A 23,693-nucleotide genomic window follows, 5' to 3' on the forward strand; every position below is an offset into this window, starting at 1 on the left:
ATGTATGTATTTTAAAAATCAGCACAAATCCCAGACTCTATGAGTTAAACTTAAGCTGTGCTTAAGCTGCTCCTTACCTTTTCCCCCATCCCGAAAAGCTGCACAGCCGCAACTGGAGATCTCTTCCCAGCTTCATGCCACGAAGGAAACGAGTTGTCTGTATTACGTATCCAGCCATGTGCCTGAGCAACGGGCACAGCAAGCGCTGGGGGGGAACAGCTGCAGTAATGACATTCTCAACAAAATCGGGCTTGCAGAATAATATAGCTTTGGTAAATACATTATCTCTAGAAAGGTTTTAAACAGTTCATCAAGATGAACAGGGGTTACGATCTCTTAAGCCCTAATGCCCCGGGAGGAGCTTAAATAGTGCCAAGTACAAATAGAAATTAAACACAAACCTGGAACTGCTTAATTTCTGCCTAATCCCCTTTTCTACTGCAAATGCATGGCTTGGTTTGCTGTGTTTCATCTGCTACTCCCATTCAGTATCCAGAGCAATATCATAAACTATCAAAAACCCACTTCAGTGTTCATTGTTACCCGATCCTTGAGCTTGTGAATGTGCTGCAGAAAATGGATCCAGACAAAGGAAGCGGCTCCCGCAGCACCCTAACACTCATGTAACCACCTTAGGAAATGTACAAGTTAGTCCAGGTATAATACCCTGGTCATTGGCAGCTTTGCCACTATTTTTGCAATAAATACAGAAAAATCTGCAAAATGCAGGCCATGGAAAGCTAACACTAGGAAATGCGGGAAAACCAAACAACTTCAGATTATGAAAAGTCCTCCCAGCAGGCTAACAAAGTTATTTCAATAGCAGCAGGGACATTTCCAGTCATGAGTTTGAGTAGAGCAGCCAACAAGAAGAAGGAAGAACAATAATCAAAATGTTTAATGAACTTTGACCTTCCAAATCGAAGGAAAAACTTGTAAAATGACAAAAAATATATCTATAAACACTTAAACACATGACAACATTTAAAAACTCAACATATTTTACAGAAATTTGTGTCTCCTAAGGATAGAGAGCGGAGCAGCGGGGGGCACTTGTACCACAACCGCGACCGGGCTGGACCAGTTCCAACAGCTGAGCCCACCCAATATACACCAGATATACACACCCAGCCGAGGCCGCGCCAAGCACGGCACACAGGCCTCCTAAATTTAAATAGCTCAGTCTCCTCCAATTCTATCGCATTACAAACCCAGACACGGCACCAGAACCAAGAGACGGATTGTACAGGACAAGGACACAGGATACCTGAACAAAGGTCCCGTTGGAGAGGATCGCCCAGGGAGCCCGGCGGCTCTGGGCCTCTTACACCCCAAAGTCTGTCACCAAGCACGGGGACCTTTCATCTTCACAACAAAAGGATTTCTGGCTTTGGCCACCCTGCTAATGATGACAGCTTCCCTGGTTAATTATGACGGGTTCCCTGCTTCATCAGAGGCAGGACTAGAGTCGCTGTGTTTTGGGAAACTGCTAAAAGTCAGGCGCGATGTGATACGTTAAAATGCTACACGGTAGGGAAAGTAATGACAGTGAAAGTCAGTTCCAGTCATGTTAATTTAGCAAAATACTTGTCATTGTTTTATATAAGAGCTCTGTAAGTCAGCCCAGAACAAAATTAACATGCTGCATCAGAAGAATATCCATACTAGGAAAGACTGGACAAGGAGACCAAGAGCACCAGTGACTGAAAGAAGATAAAGGCAAGTTTGGTTTATAAATACAAAAGGAATTAGTCTTTCTCCTCTTTAGAGACATCTGCCCTTCTAAGAACTTGCGGCCTACACCAAACACCCTGGATATCAAGCAGTTGTGAAGAAGACGGCTGAAGGGCTGAGTTGCTAACAGCACTCCTGTTCTAGTGGGGAACCGCTGGAATTCTTACAAGGCTGCGATCCAAAGGTGTCCAGCCTGACTTCTTCAGCCCTGCATCACGAGGGAGCCTGCAGCAAAGTCTGATGAATCAAGCTGACGATTCTCCGCAGATAGTGGTACCCGCTGGGCACGCTGGAGAGAACAGCGGAGATCTCCTCCTCCCTGGGAAAGACAAAATTACCACGTTGAGAGGATACAGAACATTTAACTCCACACCCCCAGCTTTAAAGCCAAGTGGTACGGAGCAGTTCTTTCTGTTCAACTCACCCAATATTCCCAATTTGTTTCCGGACAGTGAAGGGCAGGGAGGCCGATGGGTAGCTGGCAGATAGAGACAGGGTCAATTCAAACTTGGCAAAGGCTGCGGAAGCGGAGAACAGAAGCTTCACTCTGTATGTGAAATAAACACAAAGATCAATACAACATATTCGGACGTAGAGCTACCACTTTGAACTATGTTCCAGAAGCGAAAATGTTGTAATTGATGCAGCAGGATCAATAACTTCTAAAGAGCTCCAGCACAGGCTCACAGTAACTTCATAAATCGGGTTGAAAGAACCTTCCCACTCTAAAAGTACCGGCGCTCTAACCCTGAGCAGGGAACAAAGCCCAGCTGTCCTCACAGAAGGCATTAATACACAACTCACACAACATTCCAAAAACTATGGGAGAATACAGGCTAATCATAAAAAATAAGTTTTCTAGTTAACATAAAATATTCCTAGGTAGCTAAAGCTCTCTGAAGTTTTAAGTAGGGTCGATTTACCTCCATTTCCACAATTCTAAGATTTATTTTGAGTGCATTTGTCCTTCAATGAGTGATTCTGCTTGGTTGAAGCAAATAGAAGATGAAAAGAAACAAAGCACTAAGCTGCAGGGAAAATCTTGGCCATTTCCTTTGCGTTGCTACACTCTGGCCTAAAGTTTTAAGTGCGAGGGTGAAGACAACCAGGAAAGCAGCATGGAAGGAGAGCTTTTGTGACAGGCAGGCAGCGGCTGAATCCAGGAACAGCTTAATTTCCATGCATTTGGACATAGTCGTGCAATTGCATTATAATAAATTAGATTGTTGTTAAAAATAGTGGCATAAACTCTCAATTTCAAGGAAACCAAACTGAAAATATGTCAGTGCTTTGTTCCTGATTATCTAGAGACACTCTGGGAAGGGCTGGTGTGTTACTCACTCGGTGTCGTTGACGTCTGTCTGCAGAAGGTTAAACTTGCCACCCCATCTCTCCAGAAAGTCAATCTCCTCTCCCAAGATCTTGCAGTGAGTCACCACCAAAGAGACGTCACCAAGGACCTAAGTGGGCAATCAGAAAAGCCATCGCGTTGGCACTGGGGCTGTGACTACGAGACACTTGAAAATGCAGTTTGTCCTAGGAAGTGCTTTAAAAAATGTAGTTTAACTGCTGCCTCAGCTCGGATGTGAAGATGAAATTGTACAAGCATAACAACACGTATACATTTGTATATGCACATGTACATATTTGCCCTAAGTTTCTCCTTCCAGCTTTGCCAACAGGGGTGCAGAGACACGCAGGAACAGTAAATTTGGCTTGGCGATTTAAAACATTAATTTTTTAGGAAGCAGAATGGCATTCAGCTCAATTCTTTAATTTCTACTAGTAAAAAATAAAAAAGGGATTGTAAGAAATCGCTAAGGCAGGCGCCATTAATACAGCAAACTAGGAAGAAACCAGAGCTCTTTGGACTTTAGCCTTCAGGGACAGGTACTTCCTCTTGCAGAATATTCACGAGGCGGATTTTGTTTTGCACTGATGAAGCAGTCATTCAGCTGCTTTCCTCTCAGTACCGGCCCTGTTTCTCTGTGACAGAAAGGATTCAATGTCCTTTCAGAGTCTTACAGGTCTCCTGGAACATCACCTGGGGCAGGCAGCGCAGCGTGGGACACTTTTCCTGCCAGCAGCCCTGGCTCTCGATGAATTGGAAGATGAGCCTCTGCACTAAACGCGAGGAGGGCGGAGCTTTTTCCTCTGTAACACAAAAGAAAACCACGTTGCCAGAAATGTTGTAAAAGTCACACAGTAATGCATTAGCAGATAGACCACGAATTTCCAGATGTCTTCCCAAGAACAGATTACCAGGGCAGCTACTATCAAGCTACTCAAAACCATCTTACCATCCAGGAGAGACTCAAAGGTCAGGCTAACTATCTTTCTGGAAGGATCTTCACCGAAAACATCACCATCTGAGGAGGAAAAAAACCCAAACAGTTGTTATTTCCACACTTAGATCTGGAGTAATAGCCATTCCTCTTCAGGAACAACCATTCATCACATACTTTTCTGAATTTTCACAGAAAGCACTAATACATCCTCTCAGCTTACGTGCTCCTGCTGTAGTATGGTTTCCATTTCCTTTTAGCAGGTCTTCCCAAATATACAAACTTTAGGATTCTATTGTGTAACTATTTAACCTTTCAAATCATAAACCAGAAACCTACCAGTTCTGCGACTCACCTATGGGGGGTCCAAACACAACCGTGAGTTCAATAGAATCATAAAGAAAACTGAAGACCGCCTGCTGCTCGCTCCATTCAGTGATCTCCCACTCGGTGAAGCTGAAAGGAGAGGAAAAAACACCATCACCTGCAGTTCCCACCAACCAGCACCATTATTTGAAGGATAAAGATCAGAGTGTTGAGTGCACTTGCAGCTATTACCACATAATACAGCAACATTTCCACTTTCCAGCAGAATGTAAGAATGGGTTGGGAACGCAAGCAGAATGCTATTATTTTTTTACGTAAGTGTTTGCTTTGGAGTCAGAGGAGAATTGGATCTAGAAAGACTGAATGCAGAGTGTCACTGAAAAGCTGTTCGTAGAAAACCGGCTCATCACACGTGGAAGCGCAGCGAGGCTTTGTGGCTCATCCCAGGCTGCGAGATGGGCACCCAGAGATTGCCCAGATCAAATACCAACGGGAACCAAAACCATTTATATACAAATGTGAAGCCCAGAACTAGCTGATCAAAATAAAACCCAAAGGGCTTTTCCTTACTCGTATTTCTCCAGGAGCTCCCGGAAGCTTTTTTCTTGTTCCTGGAGCTGGTTCATCTGGACAAGCATTTGCTCGTTCTCAGTCTCCAGCTCTGCCAGCTCTCTGCAAAGACAAACCAACCACTTGGGTTAAAACCCACCAAAAAAGTTGGATATGCACATGTTAGTTACGGTCTTTAGATCCCCTTTGCCATCTTACCTTTGAAGTTCCTCCTCTTCGGCTTTGAGGCTTTCCAGTTCTAAGAGAAAAGGAAGAAAGCTGTGAGAGGAAAGAGCAGCAAAGCCAGGCCTAACTTGCTGCGCAGTCACTGTTCTTAACTACATGAAAGGTCTCAACCTGATGGCTGTCACTCCTACCTGGCTCCAGATATGCGGTCAAAAGTTAGTAATTATTGAACAATTAAAGTGCTGAATACGATAGCCAGCACGCACTCTTCGCATCACACTGTACCAAGTTCTAAATGCCATGTTTTCTAGGGGAAAACCAGTCTTTTCCACACTTAAACATCTCTGTAATCAGCTATATCCAGTGCAGAAAAGAAAGCACTGGTGCTTGCATCCATATCAGGATTAATATACCAGGGTGAGGCTTGAGTATCACCCTCTCCAGAATTAAAAACAACAACAACCACCAAAAAACCCCCTCAAAAAACAAAACAAAAACCCAACCAAACAAAAAACCTCACAAACCAACCAACCCCACAGTACTATTACCTTCCTCCAGGTTTTTCACTTGCGGCATTTCATCACTGCTGTCTGTTTCCTGTTCTTCCCGGTCCGAATCTATGGGAAACAAGTATCAGGTCTCTGCAGAACTGCCAGATTCAACACTCAGATTTCATTTTATTTGTCTGTGGATTCTATAAATCTTAGTATTTCAAAGCTAACTAAGAAAAATGGACAAAAAGCCGGAAGGGTATCTACCAAACCCCTGAGAAAGTAACCACAAGGAAAACTCCTTTCATTGCATTGTTTCAAAGCTGCTACCATGCAATTTGATTTTTACTTAGGGCATTGGAAGAAAAATGAGTTGGAAGAAAGAAGGGAGAGTACACAGAGCATGGTTCTGCAGCAATGCCGAGTGCTGGCTGCAGCTTGTGCCGCAAAGGACTGCAACATTCCAATAAAACACCACACAGAGAATCCTGAACTGACCGTTTAAACAGTAGCTTTGCAGAAAAAGAGAGGAATCGGCATATCCGTCAGTGGTGTGGAAAACCATACCTGCCCCCAGAGCAAGGAGACAGCTCTGCGCCTCCTGGATCAATTCATCCATGTGCTCCGCTCTGGACTGCAGCTCGCCGAATTGGTCCTGAGGTGGGAGAATGAGACTCTGCTCACACAAGACTATGACATGTTTTAAAAAGCTGAACTGAGTTCTGGGACCACCAAATGGATCTGTGCTTGCTAAGAAACTAATGAAAGCAGCTGAAATAATCTGTCATTAGAAGGAAGAGGCAGACGGGTGAACTCTAAGGCAGTAGCCATGTGTAGGAAGGTGCTCGGTATTTAACAAGGGATCTTCCTGATGTCTTTATCTCCTCCCTTCATACGAAAAGCTGTGTAAGTAAATAAATTGCTGGAGCTTTCTACACATGCATGTTTCTGCTGTCTATCACAATGCGCTACTTCCGCATTTCCTTGCTAGTTACTGACATTAGTGCAATATAAGGAGCTAACTTCCGATGGCGTTTCCTTTAACACTCCCATTTTTCACTCTGTTACTTCAATTGCCAAAACCCTTCAGCAGAAGGTTCCTATAGTGCAATAAAGCCACTGTCCCAATGTTTTACACTTGCCTATAAATAAAAGGGAAGCACGTTTAATAAGAGGAGCATTTCAAGGGAGCACACGGCTGCACACAAGGCTTAGGCTCCTCCACGTGGCAGTCAGACAGACAGACCGTGGGGAAGCTCCTTCGTCTCAGGCCCCAGGCGCGCAGCCCGGCAGCGCCTTACCTGTGCGCTCTGCAGCAGTTTGCTGTACAGCGTCGCCTTCTCCTTGTGAGCCAAGATCTTACTTTCCTTGGTGAAACAGGATTTCATTTTGTTCAGCTCTGCCCCAAAGCTCTTCAGCTGCAATGAGTGGAAAACACAGGTGGTCTCATTCTAATTGCTGTGTGTAGAAATTTGATTAATAAGCTTGCACATTTGTTACTCCTAGATAAAGGTTCCAGGTGCTTTCATTGTTCCTAAGCGTAATTCTTCCCAAATCTGGTTAATAACCTAGCTGCACTGATATCCTCTATCAGTCTAATGAGCTATGAAAAAATACTGGCTTTTAGCAATTTTGGCTCTTTCTTTTCATTAAGTAGATCTTTATGCTTGGCATTAAAGCCATGGAAAATAGAATCTCAATCTCCCTTGTCAGTTCTTGCTGGGATACTTTTATGATGCTTCTGTTTTTCAATATAAATGTCTTTGGTGTGCTTTTTGTGCTTGGTATCATTAATGTTCTCCTTTAAATACCCTCTGGCTTCATCTATTGTTTTGGCATGCGACACCACAGTTACACTCCAAATCCTGTATGCAGCTTTATTTTTGCGTAACGACACATATTTTTCTCATTGTATGTCTTGCAACATCGCGTCGCTTTCTGAACTAAATAAGCATTTAAGTTAATGGACAATTCTGCTCCACCGATGAAGCAGCAGAGTCTCTGTGGGTCATTTTTTCCTCCCAAACTTGCAGTGTTTGCTTAGGCCCCTCTCGAGTTTCTCTTTTCTGTCCTCAACTAACCTGAATTATCGAGTTTTTCAGTTGTGTAGCAACATATTCACTTTAATTATTTTAAAGGGCACATATGCTTGCATTCTTCTCTCATAGCAGTCTTCCATTCAGAAAATATTTTGCCTCGTATCACCTACCTGCCTAGTTATTCTGTGACCATCCTGGGTTTTATTTTATCTGAACACATTGACTAACCGTACTTCCTAGTTAGATAAGAACCAGCACTCTCTCTGCAGGCATTGTTACCTCCTCATCCGAGCAGGTTCTCATTACTTCCCACAAGCTCCTGTTCACGTTCACCAGGAGCTGATCCTGGGCATTTACACACGGTTTTAACCTGAAACACAGAGAGAAAAGTGGAAAGAAAGTCTTGTTGCAATTGCACCAAGCACATAAAGAAGCACATAAATCAAACTTTAATTATCTCCATAACCACAACTCCTCCCCAAGAGCTTGCCCTATACCCTCTAAATATGCCAAACACTGGCTGCCAGCATAAAGTACGTTAACTATCATTTGTTATTTTTCCCATATGTGATGCATTAATTCTCTTCAGGCCGCTCTGCATGCGGCCAGAGCTGAGAAATAAAATTACCAATCTACTGTGTGCCTGAAAACCACACTTACTCATCTATCATCTGCAACAGGGCCTGGCAATCTTCTTCATAAATGCGCAGCTTGGGGCGATAGACGTACTGGCTGTACAGGAGATCTTCTGCGGTCGGTGGCGCAGGCACTGCGCACTGGGGAAAACAAGGGGAAATCGTGAAGAAAAAACGCATATTTTTTGAGAAGCAGGGACTTGCAATCCATTCGTGTACAGAAACCAGCAAAAGGGCGGAAGCTTTATTTTTGCAGAACAGAGCAAAAAAGCAATAATGGAGGCAGCCTGATATACTGAAATGACTGCTGAGCCGGGACTGCCCCTTGGGACATACCCTCAGCACTAGAGCTCAAACAAAAAAGATCGAAAGAGGTTAACTTCTTTTTAGATGAGTATTTGAAAAACATGCATGCATATTTTCGCCTTGTTCAGCACTGAGTTACTATCAATGAGTGGTACTTGTCTGCAAGAGAAATAAAAAGTTCCCACATCTGCAAGGATTCAGCAGAAACCTTTTGGGATGAGGATACGGAAAGCAGGTTCAGGCAGAACAGACTCGAGGGGAAGAAACAAAGGGCAGTAATGTGATGGGGAGGGACACACGAAGAGTAGCACAGCGAGCAGGAGTGCAGAGCAGCGTTTCAGGATTCTGATTGCAGTGGCTGATGGACACAGCAAGACAATAAAATAAAAAGGTTAGACTGAGCTTGTAATTCTTCCTTTCAAACTTATCATCCATAAAACTAGTTAAAAAAGCAAGAATGAGTGTATTTATCCAACAACAGATAATCTTGACTACATGGTATTCTGTGAAGAGATTTAAATTTATTCTGTTTTTCAGTACCGAGGAGGAAAAAAAGGCATCAGACTTATGAGAGGTTCAGGAGCAAAGAGACAAGAGGAAGCACGTCGTGGGTAACGCACATGGCACGGCGGAACTGACCGCTGGCTTAGCTCATGTAAAGGCCCTTAATACAGACCAGCTAGATTATAAAAATAATAATGAAAAAAAAGACAAAGGAATATAATTCCAGGTCAGTGATATTGCGCATAGCAAAGGAGAGACACTCACAGTGGCAGGAAGATGGCTGTGCCGGGGCTTCTGAATCGGAACATGGACTTGAACAAGTGTAAAAAACTCCCCAACTGTGATGTCACCATTCTGAAATTTCTGTAAAGATGAGGAGAAACACAGATAAGTACATTTTTCAAGCAAGAACGCTTTCTTGTATAGGCACACACAAGATTTTTCCTGTTAGGACAAGAAGCTGTTCACACACCTCCCACAAGGTATCCTCACAGATGCTGTCAGTGAGGAGCTGAGGCTCCATCTGACTGCTTCGCTGACCTGGCCGAAAGAGAAAACAATTAAAAAGGGATATTGCTGGGGTTAATAATATTCTTACGGAAATATTCAACTGAGTTCATTAGCTCCAGAAAAATAAAAAAGCCATGTGTACCATACTGAAAAGGAATAAATCTGAGAACGAGACCCCAAGCAGTTCCCAGGGGGCAGACAGACCTTTCCAGGTAAAGCGAGGCCTGAGCCCCCAGCACTAAGCCAGGCTTACTTGTGAGTTCTGCGTCAGCCCTGGCCCAGTCCAGAGAGCTGCTGCTGCTGGCCTGAGTGCACTCGGGGCTCTTCACCGACACCTTGGCAGGGTCGTCACCTTCATCAACTTCTACCCGGCTCTGAGACATAGCACCAAAAGTCACCTAACATCAGCAAGACAAAGAGAGTTATGTGAAACAGTACAAGAAAAAGTTAAGTAGTTTATTGTAGCTGTTTCTTGCCTTTCAGAGTTGTTTCATTGTTAGTATTGGCACATTTTATACCTAACCAGCACACAGCCAGTGAAGCCATTTCCTGTGACAACATGTAGGAAGTAAAGCTGTAAAATCCTTCATTCGTTTCTGAACCAGCAGCCACCACAGCCCTCTCTGCCGGCTTTTGGAACCAGAACATTTCTATTTCTAAGGTCAGATTAATGCCTCGTACTTGCGCAGATTTTCTTGATTCAGCTGCAGTTTGTACTGTCTATACAAAACTGAATTTAAACTAAACGTCCATGTTTGGATTTTAAATAATCACCTTAGGCCTTACTCTATCATTGTGCCTAAGGAACAAGTAGCAAATGGTTTGGTTTGGTGGACAAAGAGTATCTAGTTGAGAAAGGATTAAAAGGATACTGTGGACTGGTTTAAAATGGGCACATTCCATATTCTGTCTGTTTTGCATGGCTCAGCAAAGTCACATACATCAAGCTGATTCTCCTATTCTAGCAATAATGAAAAATACAAGGACAACACAGCAAAAGGAGGGCAGACTGGTGATGAAGAGAAACAAGGAAACCTCCCCACAGATCTGCTGACACCCCCACATTTACACCAAAGCGCTTGTTGGTGTGGGCTGTGTCTGACCAAGGTGACAGGCTCACCTGCAAGTCTCGGGAGGCCTCACCAGCCAAGGTTTCTTCCCTCCTGAGCTTCTTTGGACTTTGAACATCCTCCTCATCTTGTTCCATGGCTCTTTTTGTGTTGTTGCAAGTTCTTGACTCTTCAATTTGATTCTTCTCATTGTGGGAGTTTTGGTTTTTGCTTATCTCAGTGCAAGCATTTTCCATGAATTCAGGGCTCACAGATTCGTTTGAATCCATTTCTTCTGGGAAGACAGGAAGGAGTTCCTCTGCGATGAACTGGGAAGGGCTGCAAATCTGCCTGCTAGACTTCTGGTTGCCTGGGGTTCCACCAGCGTTTTCACTCATTTCTGAAACTGGTGCTCCTCCTTTGTCGGGAGGTTTTGCGTTTACGTCTTGAACACTAGAGACAGAAGGATTTCTTCTGTTTGGTAATTTAGGCTGGAAGATACCTAGAGGGATATTTAGTCCTTGGTATTTATCCTTAGGTGCCATGCCTAAATTTGCCCCTACAGGAGCAGCTCCAGATTCAAGGCATGCGTCCTCCTGCTCTTTGGTAGGAAATGAATTCTTTGGATCATCTACAGTATTTTTTCCCAACCTCAAGGTATCCTCTGGCTGAGCTGATGATCCGGGTAGCTGGTCAGAACAAGCGGTTTCAGAAACAGAGAGAACTGCGGATTTCCTTCTGATATTTTCCAGTTTTGAACAAATATTGAAAATACCTGATCGTTTCGGTGCAAGAGCGGGATCTATTTGATCTCCCGGACTGTCACTGACCAGAAGTTGCTCATTTTGCTCAGAGTTTATTTGGAAGTCTTTCGGAGGTGTCTCCCCTTCAGCTGACAGCCCCTCATTTTCCTTTGATTCTATGTTAGAAACTGGAACAAGGTTGGTTGCAGCCAAGCCTAAATCTGGACCTAAACCTTCCTGTCCAGCTGAATCAACTTGCAGTACTTGGTTTCTCTGAGTACTACACGCTGCCGGAGAACTCGGCTGCTGGACTGCGGGTGAAACACAGGATACCTCATCCCCACTTTCCTCACTGCAACCCACAGGCCTGGAACTTGGAAGCTGGAGAGGCGCTCGCTGTGATTTGGGGTTTTCTGGAGGTGCGAGACGCTGCTGCCCGCTCCCAGGGACAGCGTCATCTGTGGGCAGGGGGACATCCCACGGTGCTGGCACAGCCACAGTCTCTCCTGCAAGGGAGACCGAACAAACGGGATCTGGTGTTGTGCCGCTGGGGACTTCAACAGCTCCTTTCCCACTAGGAAATGCTGCGGCTGACAAAGCAGGAGAGGCAATGCTGGGCTTATCCTGGGATTTTGTCTGATATTCACCATTCGGGTCCTTCATATGCAGGGAATCAACTTCATCTCTACAAGAAGATGAGGCTCTGTGCAGGTCTGCTTGCTGAGTGCTTGTGTGTGGCACGTCTTGGTTCTCAAATCCGTCATTAACAGCAGCGGTATGAGATGCAGTTATTTCCATATCATCTTGGTTGTGGGGAAACACAATGGTTTTATCAGCAGGACCTCTGTCCTGTCCCCCAACTTTACCGCTTACTAGAGCTGTGTGAGTTTTAGTGATGTCCATATCCTCAGCCAAAGCAAAAAGGACGGTTTTGCTCTCTGAAGCAGCCTCCTGCCCCACCTGCAGAGCCAGGTTTAGTCTGTCCTCACGCAAGACTCTCTCAACAGGGTGAGACTCGGTCACGTCCACATCAGCCTGGTACGGCGTGAACGTCCCCCAGGCAGCGACAGGAGCAGCCTGGCTGAGCTGCTGACCTCGCACAGGATTTTCTTCCAAAGCTACGTTATGGGCTTTGGTGATTTCCATGTCATCCACAGCAAACACAGTAACTTCACTATTTGAAGGCGCTTGCTCTCCAGCCTCCTTACCCGAGTCTGGTTTAGCATCACACACAACTTTTATGGCAATTTTATCAGCAGAGCAAGACCTGGTGATGTCCATGTCAGCCTGGCTGCTCGTGAACAGAAGAGTCTGAGCAGGATGTGGTGAGGAGGTGGGATGATGCCCTCCCTCATTCTGCGAGACAATTTCACGGCCTATTGTGGCTGTGTGGCTCGCTGTGATCTCCATGTCGAAATTCTCATCACTCAGTGAAAATACAACAGTCTTTTCCCCAGTTGTTCCCTTCAAGCTTTTCCTTGCAGGCCTTTTAGCCATGCTAAGCATCCCTTGAGATGCAGCCCTTTCCGTAGATTTATCAGTTGCAACAGTATCAAGTCTACTTATTTCCATGTCATTATTGCAGGTAAAAACACAAGTTTTATCTCCAGACACTAATGATATTTCATCAGTCGAACTTTTAGGCTGCAAAATTATTTTGTTGCCTGCTGAAACTTGATGACTCCTGGTGATGTCCATATCAGCATCTTCTGAAAAGATGGTAGTTTGCTCACCTGCAAAAGGCACCTGTTTTAAACCAGTCATGGTTAACATTTTCTTGCCAGATACCAAGGAGTACGCATCAGACTGCTCCTGAGGATTTATTGTCATCGTGACCCCTTTTTCTAAGGACATTGTTTTATTTTCGTCTTCAACAAGGTATCCAGTCACTGCTTTTCTTTCTGATAAGACAGGGTTGATGTTGCAATCAGGAGCCATTACCGCACAGTTTCCAGTCAAGTCCATGTTTTCACCAGAGGGAAACACAACAGACTTTTCCAAAAACGAAGGTAACTGGGCCCTTCCCCTCTGTGGCTCAGCCGTCCTGGCCAGGAACGGCTCTTCACTCGCCACCGGCCACGGGCCAGCAGCCGGGGGAGGATTCCTAAAATCCTCTGCTGAAGAAACTGGTTTACCAATTGAAAAATCTCCCTCAGAACCTACACGAGTTGCCAATCCTTTGGTTGCTACCTTCATAGGATGGGTTTTCTCTTGCCTGGCTAGGATTGGGCAATCTGCATTTATTCCTAATACTGTTCCGGGTGGTTCGTTTCCTCTCGTTCCAGAGGGAGCAGGCCCATTGCTGGAAATAAATGAACCTCTTGGAGCCAAAGGAGTAACAGTTTGCTTATTTGTGTTCGTTTTCAAATCCCCACATTCCATTGCTGTGCTCTGACTTGTGATGTCTGCCCCAGAACTACCAGCAAACAGCAAGGTCTGGTGTTGCAGCTGCTCAGATATTACATTATTTTGATGATGATTATTCTTGCATTCTTGTACTATATGATTAGGAGCAACATCAAGGGCAGCAGGATGAGTTTTGGTTATGTCCATGTTTTCATCATCTGAAAATACACACGTTTTGTCATTTGTGCAGGAAACTGAAGCATTTAGAAGACTCTTTCCCAAAGGCTGAGACACAACTTTTCGACTTCGCAAAGACACAAATGCACTGGTGTCGGTGACACTACTCTCAGGGACTCCTCTCTTTTGCTCTGGTAATGAACACACGCTCTTTGCACAGGAACTGGGACCACTTGCCTGAGAGCTTGTTTTTCCAAGCTTCTTATCAACCATTATCCTCCCAAGGTCTTTAGTAGTCATTTCTATAGTCTGGTTTCTTTTAACGTTCCCACCAATACTGGTCACCTCAAGATTTTCCTTGTCCACATCTAAAGAATTTGCACTTTTGCTGATATTTTTGTTCTGGTTCTTTCTTGAAATTATTTGACAATGTGCTTGTTTTGCTTCTGCAGTCATCCTGTTGCTTTGATCATCGATGACAACCGCGTGGCATTTCGTTACTTCCATTTCTTCCTGTTCGTTTGAAGTGGGACAAGTAGATCTGTCACCAAGGAAATGAGGTTTGCAGGTGACAGAGGTGAACATTCCAGCAGATTCATTTTCCACATTCTTCCCATTGTCCTTGACAAGCCAGGGTTTAGTCAAGTCCATATCTTCTGAGAACATCACCGTCTTCTCACCCGGCAGAGAAGCACGCTGAGAGTTTGCTGCTCGGTGCTGAACTCCACCCTTGGAAACAGCAGTAGCCACTGAATTTGTATGTGAATCAAAGCCAGCGCTCACTGAAGCAGCCGTGGGATCCTGGGTCACTCTTTCCATTCGTTCATCTGAGCCCAAAGCCAGTTCAAGTGCAGTGTTTTTATAGGACACAGAAGCTCCATTATCTAAAGAGGGCAGACTCCTTGTCATGTCCCGGTCACCATGTGCGGGACGTCTGGTTTCTGCTTGTGAAGAGTTTGTTTTAACTGGCTTCTCCAAGGGTTTATGGCAGGAACTGTTCAGTTCTTTGGTACTGTCACTATAGATTACATCTGTGTAATTCCCAGTGATTTCCATCTCATCACACCTGGAAAAAACAACAGTTCTATCAGCTCGGAAGACAGTCTCAGAATAAATGGATCCTGGGATGGCGGAAATTGTTGTGGCCTCTTGTTTGACAGTTCGCAGCACTGGAGGATCTCGCCTGTCTTCAACATTGACTGCTTTTTTTTCTGTACAAAGTTGAGTGTCCTGCTGAACAATTAAGTGCTGATTAGATGCTCTCTTTAATACAGAATTATCAGACTCTGTGGCTGGGAAATCCTTTTTGACGTTTGGAATTTGATTCGCGACGCTGGAGAAGGGCAAAGACATTTTTGCAGTGTGAGTGGCTGCCCTGTCCCTCCCGGCAGCCGCGACAACCTCGGTGACACCCGCACAGAGCGATGGCTCCGGCGGAGCTTCCCCAGCGCCGGCTCTGGCCGCGGGCGTCTGGCAGCTGGTCATTTCCATCCCTCCGTCCTGCCCTCGGAAGATTTGTGTTACGTTGCAGCTGTCTGCTGGCTCATGGGAATACACAAATTCCACTGCCGATCGTGCCACGTCTTCCGAGACTTGCGAAGGGACAAACCCCACATTTTCTTTTTCAGGTTGCTCAGCAGGACTGGGTGTCTTTTTGCTTGAGTTCAAGCTCAGCAAAAATTCATTGAAATTTATTTTTTTTGCAGCGGTAGCATCTTCCTTCTGCTCCAGAGATGGGCACGGGCGGTCCAAAGGGTCAGAGAAAAACCTGAACTCCTTGCTCGTTTCTGCCTTCTCACTGTTAGAGTTTAACCCGGCCAGAAACGACGTGATATCTATTTTCTCGGTCTCGTCAGCGTGGCTGTTTCTCTGGTTCCGTGCAATCACTGCAGTGTGACTAGCTGTCATGTCCATTTCATTTTCATCCGAGAAGATGAGCGTGGTGTCAAACCGATTTGTCCGTTGAATCCCATTGTCCACATCATGCCACTAAAAAATAAAAACAGGGAGAAATTACAGTTACTGACACTTAAATTATATGATGCTTTATTCTATTTGAAACTAAAGTCAACTAATGCAGTCCTAAGGTTACAGCTAAAGCTTTACATTCTCTTTTGGGAAAAAAAAAAAGGATTGAGTTCAGTCCTTCTAGATAAGGAATAACACATGCAAGAAAAGGATGATGACTTAATTATTGGGGCATATCATATTTCAATGGCTATTTTATTAAAGAATGTGTCTCAGTTTTATTGTTGGGCAAAGACTTCATCTCTAGACATATTTTGGTGAGGATGGAATAATTACAGACTCTTATGGTCAGTATTTTCTATTTCTCTGCAGTGATTTCTGCTTCTGATCCTGCGCGAGCCCCGGAGCAGCAGCACCACAGCACCACGCTGGGTGCTGATCAACACCTTTCCATCACTGACGAGGGAGATTTTAGTCTCTTTAAGAGAGGACTTACAGTTTTAAAGCTGTGCAAAAAAATTGGCCCGTAACGAGATATAATCCTGTATTTTATCAAATATAATGAATATAGATTAGGAATAGCTTCATGTTTACTTCAAATTACAGATGCTATTCTATACATGCAAGCAATAAAATGTACTAGAAGTACAACCAAATACATCACCCAGAATGAGAGACAGGTGCCACCTGCCCTTCACAGCCTTGCAGTACGATCTTATCCACACTAGATTCTAACCGGTTTGTTTTGAATGTTCATTAACAAGAGGTAACACATGGTTTTAAAATATTTTGAACACTGACATTTTCAGCACCAAAAAAATCAAAGCCTTCACATACCTCGGTGTGCTGCGCCAATGCCTGGATGGGGGCGTGGAGCAAAGTGTCCATCCCTGGCAGAAGAAAGGGAAATACAGCATTTGTTGTACTATTTTCTTATTATTTGATCCACTGAGCTGGAGATCTAAGCACTCGTTTTACAAATTCCACTCAGGAAGTACAATTAAAATCAAATATATCCTGAAAAATGTTTTCCGTACTCCTTCCAGCACGTGCAAGTGCTGCTCACACTCCTGCTCTGTGATGCTTGTAACAGCTTTGTGGGCCAAAGCCCCTTCACGCAGTAACTGTCTCAGGCAGGGAGATTGTTGTAGGAATGTTGAAATTATTCAAGCAGAACCAGTAGTTTTGAGCAGACAGTCACTTTGTTATTAAATCTGTTTCCAAACTCACCAGTGATCTCACAGGGAACAGCTTCAGGTTCTTCATTTCTACAAAAGATGGTTTAGGTAAAGAGTGCGTTACAAGATTTCGGAACAGAAGGCGCCAGCAGTGTGCTGAAAACGCACAGACTTGTGTCGCGCGGCTCACACGGGCCTGGGCAGGGATACCAGGCACTGCGCACGTGCCTTCAATACACACTAATTTGAGCTGCAATCTCATTTTCCCAGGATCCTCTCATCCCCGCATGCCACAAACCACCGGTCAACACACGCACGGCATTTTTATTTCCACAACGACAAGTCAAAAAAAAAGATTAATGATTTCTTTATAACTCAGAACTTCCAGTTATTCCCGCTCCTTTGGGGAACCGTAGCAGTGCTCCCAAAGCCTGATATCATCCTGCTATAGAACAAACAGCCAGACACAAGGACCAGCTTGGGTGGTTTTCTGTCTAACTTCTTGTGCCTCTGCTCTCCACTCTTATTTATTGTTCTTTCAAGACCAAGAAACCTCAGCTAGAGTACTGATCTTTATTTATATATATGTGTGTGCACACACACGTTGCTATATTGGATTGACGCATTTAAAAGCCTGGGTTAACTGCATTTGTACACAAGCTGTTTCCTCCCCACACATTTTAAATGTAGGAAATGCCCCTGCACACGCAGGAACTGTCTAAACCTGTTACTTTATATACCAGGTCGTTTAAATTTTAAAAATCCCACCATCATGGTTTATCTAGACCAGAACTTTGAGGCCAGACTAAGACTTTATCTACCTGAGGGAAAAACTTCTGGTAATAAGTATCGAAGGCTGTGTCTATCAGCCGGGGGATCTGGTAGGTGTTTCCCGAGCAATCCGCTTTGGAAGGAAGCAGTTTCAAGCCGTAATTATTCAGTTTTTCAGAAACCACCAGCTTGTTGTGAGTGACCAACACACTTTTTTGCTCTATCCCTTCTTTCATCAATCAAAAGCACTGAGCAATTTTCTATCTAAACAAATAAGCATGCTGGATGTCTTTGAGGAGGAATATTTCGATGGTTCTGTGTTATGTGAAGAAATCTGTTTGTAGGACAGAACTCTATAATCATGGGAGTGTTTTTCAAACTTACTGATTAAGCTGGACATCATTCCCCGTATCTGCTTCATGCTCTAAAAATAGTAAGGAAATTATGTTACAATGCGAGAAGCATGATCAGAATATTCAGAGACAAGAGTAAACTGCACAGAAAAGACTGTTCTGAAGTCCTTGCTCTTCATGTGCCACCTTATTGTGGCAAAACCCCAGAGAAGTGAAGTACCTGAAAACGCATTAGCTTTTCAGATTCCTCCCAGGTAACCTTTGACAGAGCAAATATGACTTTCTGCTCAGCCTTTTGATCTAAATCCCCTGGGCAGATTTTGTCCTAGGTGCATTTTGTCTAAGAAAATAATTCCTTTTCTGAGCTACAAGGTCCACAGTACCAGAATCTAAGGGGTTTTCAGCCAGTCCACGATGAACAGCTGAGGACATTGTCCCTTACCTGTGACTGACAGGCCCGCCTCCTTAAATTCGGGCTGAAATCTCATTGCTAATAATCTGTGAATCCTACCAGGAGAAAGGAGCTTTACCTGTGCTTTCTAATGTGTTATTCTTGACGTCTCGCTGGAAGACTCTGCAGCTAGGGGAAAATCAAACACACAAAACAGAACAACTCAGCTTTTGAAAAACACAAGACTACCCATTTTGAAGCAAAGAAATAAGTACAGTGGAAAAAAAAAAATCAGCCCTAAATTCAGTCTTTTCCACATGGTATGTTCTGAAATGAGGTATCAAAAGCCAGAAGCTTATGGAACCCAACCCTGTTTTCCAGAAGGAAGACACTGTTATCATACTTAAGATGAAAATCACTAAAACATTTATTGGGAAACATAAATTCCTAACTATATTGGATTCACTGAACCGTTTTTGTTTGGTTTGTTTTTCTGGCTAGGAAGAGAAATTGGACAATGGTTCTCCTAGGGCTCAAAATCAACTCAAGGGAACAAGTCACCCGTTTGCCTTCACCGAACGCTCCCAAACGTGCACAAACAGCAGCTGTAGGGGCAAACACATTATTACCCACAGCCCACATTTTATGCTGAAATAAAGGATGCAGATCTGCATCCTCCACATCAAACTTACTTTATGGTGTTCGCAAAGCTGACACGGCGGGAGTTTTTCTTACGTTTTTCTATATTGATATCCTGACAATAAAGAACACAACAATTTGATGCACATGAAATATGCTCTGCATATATTTATGGACTAAAATGTTCATTTTTTTTAGCTTTTACTTTAAGTAAATTCGCAGGCTGCTTCTTTTTTTCAGATGTAAACCCATCTTACAGACGATACCAGTTTGTAGACTGGTGGATCAAAGTTCAAGTCAAATGGACTACAGCAGCAAGTTATGCCTGTTAATCTCTCTTTATTCTTCTTTTCTTGATAGAAGAAATACTTTGATGTAAAATAGAAGTATAAGAAAAAGTCAATGGGTTTCTTATAATATCTAGTACTCCAAACATTATCATCCTAAGCAGTTATTACAAGAGTTTTTATACCTGCATTATTCTAGTGATGGTTTAATCAGCGACAAGTTGAGGAGCAAACTGAAGATGTTAAGAGCATTGGCAAGAAAGGACTTCATAGACCTACCTGTGTCAATTCATTCCCATTTCCCAGATCATCAAGAGGATTTCGTGGAGCCTTTAAAATCTGAAAGAAAATATAATAGTTGAGAAGATCAGCCCCAACTACAAGAACTGATTACTTGGCAGCAGAGTCACTGTGCCCCAGTCAATCAGATCCATCTAACAGGCTCTTCACTTGCTTTTGGAATGTTTTGGAATGTTCCTCTTTACAGCTTCCCTTTCCTTCCTTCACTCACACGGTTTCATTTTGAGAAATGCCTTAAGTTACTCACAGAGGACAGTCGCTTCCGTCTGATGTGCTCCGTATTGTCACTGGAGGGAGAAAAAGGAAACAGGTATTCAGGAATAAACTCGAACCAAGATGTATTACTGCCAGGTTTTTAAGGTTAATGAATTGATTTCTCCATTATTTTTACAAGTGTGAAATGAAATAAACAAGCTTGCTTGGAACAGATCATCCATTCTAGGACTAATTCCCATAAATAATCTTTGGAAAAGGGAGCAGGTTGGCGTCCAGGCCCCGTGGTCAGTCAGTCTCCAGATAACCCCCTGCTGAGATTTCCTCAGCGCTTCCCTACACTCGGGCAAAGAAACTGCCTGTTCCTATTCACAATGGAAACCACGTGGCATTCAAGAGATGCTCAAGAGCACACAGGGATTAAGAAAACTTTTGGCTCTAAACGACCACATTTATACCACAATAAAATTCTCAAAAGTTTTCAACTTACTTTTCCGTGTTCGGGTCTGCATAGATATTGTCCATTTCTGAAGGACGTGCTTCTCCTGTAGAATACAGTCCTGAAATCCAAACATATTAATGAACGTCGGTAGGATAGTCGCATACAGCAACAGCTAGATGCTGGCCTTGGACACTGTAATTTTCCTCTCCATCTTTCTCTAGTCACGGGAATGCACTGAAGTGTGACAGGTCTCTCAAGCCCCGTTTTCCTGTTACATATCTTCTTATAAAACAGCTGTGCTGACAGTTTAAGCCTCACTGATTAGACATCCTTTTATTTAAGTAACTGGTAACTGCTGGAGACAAATGTGACCAAAGCTTACACAGCACAAAGTTTGCTAGTTCGCTCTGCCACACAGGACAATTTTTCTGTCACTACTTCTCCCCACACCCCAAGAATATCTTCCCCCAGTAACTCCCACTAGCACAGGAAAACACACTTATCAAAAGCTGCATAACGGGATAAAATGAATTAACCCACACAGACAGACACCAGTGCTAACACAGAGTTAATATTGCCCTATGTTTCTTGTAAACCACAACAAAACCCGGGGCCTTGAACACCAGGTTACTATTCCTCAAAACTTCCGTCTCCCGACAAAGACCATCAAAAAATGTACCACCAGAACCAACACTATGAGATCAATACGTGTAATTTTTGGTGAGATTTCCTAGACTTCAATGATGACTTGATCTACATGCATCCCTCCATTGATAATTACAGCAAGTACACTTACAGGAGAGCTATAAGCAATCTGACAGCATTTATTGCATCACTTATTCTCCCCTTGCTAAACCTCAGCAAGCAACGCTGCAGGAGAAACCCTTACCTAAGCAAGAACTGAGGGATTTGCTACATTTACAATCAAGCTTCACAATTACAAATGGAGAGATTACACAGATCCACTCAGCATTCGCGTTTCAGTCCCAGGCTCCGGGTCTGCAGGTCACAGTCCAGCCCACGGCAGGTTCCTCTCTGTCTCCAAAGGTAGAAACCCCACAGTCTCTCCAGACAATATTCCATCCTCACTGCATCCATTTCCCCCCTTACGTTTAAATGGAATTTCTTGTATTTCAATTTGTGCCCATCGCTTCTCATTCCTTCACTAGAGACAACTGAGCAGAGCCCGGCCCCGTCTTGGTTAAACGCTCCCATCAGGAGCTCGCACACAATAATTGCCCCCGATAACCAGCACCCACCGCTCTCTCTTGTCCACCAAGCCAGTTACCTCCCTGCCAGCCATTTAAACCACAAACTGACTCTGATTTTCTGAGCTAAAACTAAGCCTGATGTAGGAAGAAGATTAGCAAAACGCTAAATCACATGAACCGCTATTGCACGTTATTGGGATATTGCTCATAGGGCAGAGCAGTTTGTGTTATGGGGGCAGGACAAGGAACAATCTTTTCAGAACCCCCAGTTTGCTCACAGTGCTCCTGCAGGGCCAGAAAGCCCAGCCTGGAGCGGCACTAATCCTGAGCTCAGCAGTCGTTCCTTCTTGGAATTATTGACATGTCTTTGACCCACATGCATGTGGTGGTGAGTGGAGATGCTTTGTTGTTCTGTTTATGAAAAAGCATCACTTTTTATTCCTATATTTGATAATTAAATACCTCCCTGTTCCACACTGTGGACACAACTAATAATTCCACACATTTTTTTTACAACTAACGATCTTGCAGATCTCCAAGTCTCCTCAGTCTCGCTCTCTAACGAACAAGAGCCGATTTATCTGCTTTCCTGACGAGCCTGTTTCGGGTCCCGCCGCTCCCCTCCCGGTCCCGCCGTGTTTGTCTGACAGGACCGGCCGAACAGCCTCCGAAGGCTGATTTACTCCTCGTTATCGCTTCTATCCGTGTTTTCCCAAACGTTAATTACTCCATGTTGACCCAGCTGCATTTACAGCTGGGTTTATCAGGCGATTCCCCTCACGTTTCGATCCCGGCCCGGCCCGGCCCGGCCCCGCGGTGGAATCTCCTCAGGCGCGGGCCCGACGCCGCTCAACCCACTCCCGGAGGGGGAGGCCTCTCCTTCTCTCTCTCCTCCCGCCCTCTGCCTCCCCTCCTCGGCCGTTAACCCGCGGGATCCGCCCCGGGGACACGGTAACCGCCGTCGCCTCAGGCGCTCCCGCGCTCCCCCGGCCCGGCCTCTTCTCGCTTTCTCCCCACCGGGACACGGCCGCAGCCGCTCTCACCTCTTGCTGCTCCGGGCGGGGGCCTCCCCGTTCCTCCCCGGCGGGGCCCCCTCGCTGCTCCCCGTCTCCGCCGCCGCCCCGGTCACTCCGGGCTGAGCCGCCGCCGCTTCGCTATTCAAATTCAACCGCCGCCCGGCGCGCCTGCGCTTCGCGCCAAATCGCCGTGGTGACGACAGTAGAGCGGCGCTCTACGACGGCCGCCGTACAGCGTGGCGCCCCCCAGCAGTCCGTACAACATGGCGGCCTCCACAGAATCGGCCCGGTGCCTGCCGTTCCCGTAATCCCCTCGCCAGCGCGCCCTGCAGCCGCAGTGATGGGGCTGGCGTGCCCGCCGCCGGCCCCGCAGACTTGCTCGGCCCCCGCGCTGTGCCGTCGCTCTGCGCTGCGCCAAGAAACAGCCGAGCGACCGGCGCCATCTCGTAGAGGGAGCGGCGGGTAGGAGAAGATGCTCCGAGCTGTCTGTGTAGTTTCTTATAGGTTGCGCGAGAAACAGCGCTGTCGTGACGAGGTGGCCGAGTGGTTAAGGCGATGGACTGCTAATCCATTGTGCTCTGCACGCGTGGGTTCGAATCCCATCCTCGTCGGTAACCTATAGTTTTCTTTATACACTTTTTTTTTTTTAGCTCCTGTCTGTGTGGACGGCCGCGCTCGCTGCCGCCGCCTCACGGGCCGCTCCCGCCCTCAGCCCCGCCGCGCTCCCGCCCTCCCTCCCGCGGCAGCCCGGGCGGGAGAGGAGGCGGCGGCTGCGGGCGGGCCGGGCCGCCGCTCGGGGAGCGACTCGCCTCAGGTTCCCGCCTTCCCGGGCCGACACTTTGACCGTCCCGGAGGACCGAGGAAGTGAAGCAGGCGCCGCGGCGGAGCCAGGTGGGTGTCCCGGGGGTCGAGGTGTCGCAGCCCCGCGGGTCCGGGCCGCCGCGGGGGTGACGGAGCTGCCGCCGGCCCGGGGGAGCCCGCGTTCCCGCCCTGCTCCTCACTAACCGGGCTGGGGACAAACCGGGCCGAACCTCGGCTTGCAG

At 45.5% G+C, this 23,693-nt stretch overlaps 1 protein-coding gene and 1 non-coding gene across 2 annotated transcripts; one reads left to right on the top strand and one right to left on the bottom strand.

Annotated features, from left to right (window-relative positions):
• Positions 1–879: 879 nt before the first annotated feature.
• On the bottom strand, positions 880–22,851 carry KNL1 (kinetochore scaffold 1). The gene is made up of 26 exons (XM_065838890.2): positions 22,678–22,851; positions 20,472–20,541; positions 20,016–20,055; positions 19,748–19,807; positions 19,235–19,296; positions 18,682–18,731; positions 18,183–18,222; positions 17,080–17,117; positions 16,687–16,739; positions 10,687–15,870; positions 9,820–9,964; positions 9,529–9,596; positions 9,321–9,419; positions 8,272–8,387; positions 7,891–7,981; positions 6,874–6,990; positions 6,140–6,227; positions 5,630–5,698; positions 5,115–5,154; positions 4,917–5,018; positions 4,375–4,475; positions 4,035–4,103; positions 3,779–3,888; positions 3,076–3,194; positions 2,159–2,281; positions 880–2,053 (listed from the first exon to the last, which is right to left on the bottom strand). The coding sequence occupies exons 2-26, from the start codon at positions 20,504–20,506 to the stop codon at positions 1,948–1,950; spliced, it is 7,125 nt and encodes a 2,374-aa protein (XP_065694962.1). The 5' UTR covers positions 20,507–20,541; positions 22,678–22,851; the 3' UTR covers positions 880–1,947.
• A 328-nt stretch (positions 22,852–23,179) lies between these two features.
• On the top strand, positions 23,180–23,261 carry TRNAS-GCU (transfer RNA serine (anticodon GCU)). The gene has a single exon. It is a non-coding gene; the product is annotated as a tRNA-Ser (tRNA).
• Positions 23,262–23,693: the final 432 nt, after the last annotated feature.

Source organism: Patagioenas fasciata, chromosome 5 (genome assembly GCF_037038585.1).
Source record: "Patagioenas fasciata isolate bPatFas1 chromosome 5, bPatFas1.hap1, whole genome shotgun sequence".
Classification (NCBI taxonomy): Eukaryota; Metazoa; Chordata; class Aves; order Columbiformes; family Columbidae; genus Patagioenas; species Patagioenas fasciata.

Coding starts and splice junctions, on each gene's coding strand:
- KNL1 (XM_065838890.2), bottom strand. CDS start 20,506: ATGGACAATATCTATGCAGACCCGAACACGGAAAA. Junction 20,056..20,471: donor GCAGACCCGAACACGGAAAA/GTAAGTTGAAAA, acceptor TTCTCCCTCCAG/TGACAATACGGAGCACATCA. Junction 18,223..18,681: donor TAACACATTAGAAAGCACAG/GTAAAGCTCCTT, acceptor TACTATTTTTAG/AGCATGAAGCAGATACGGGG.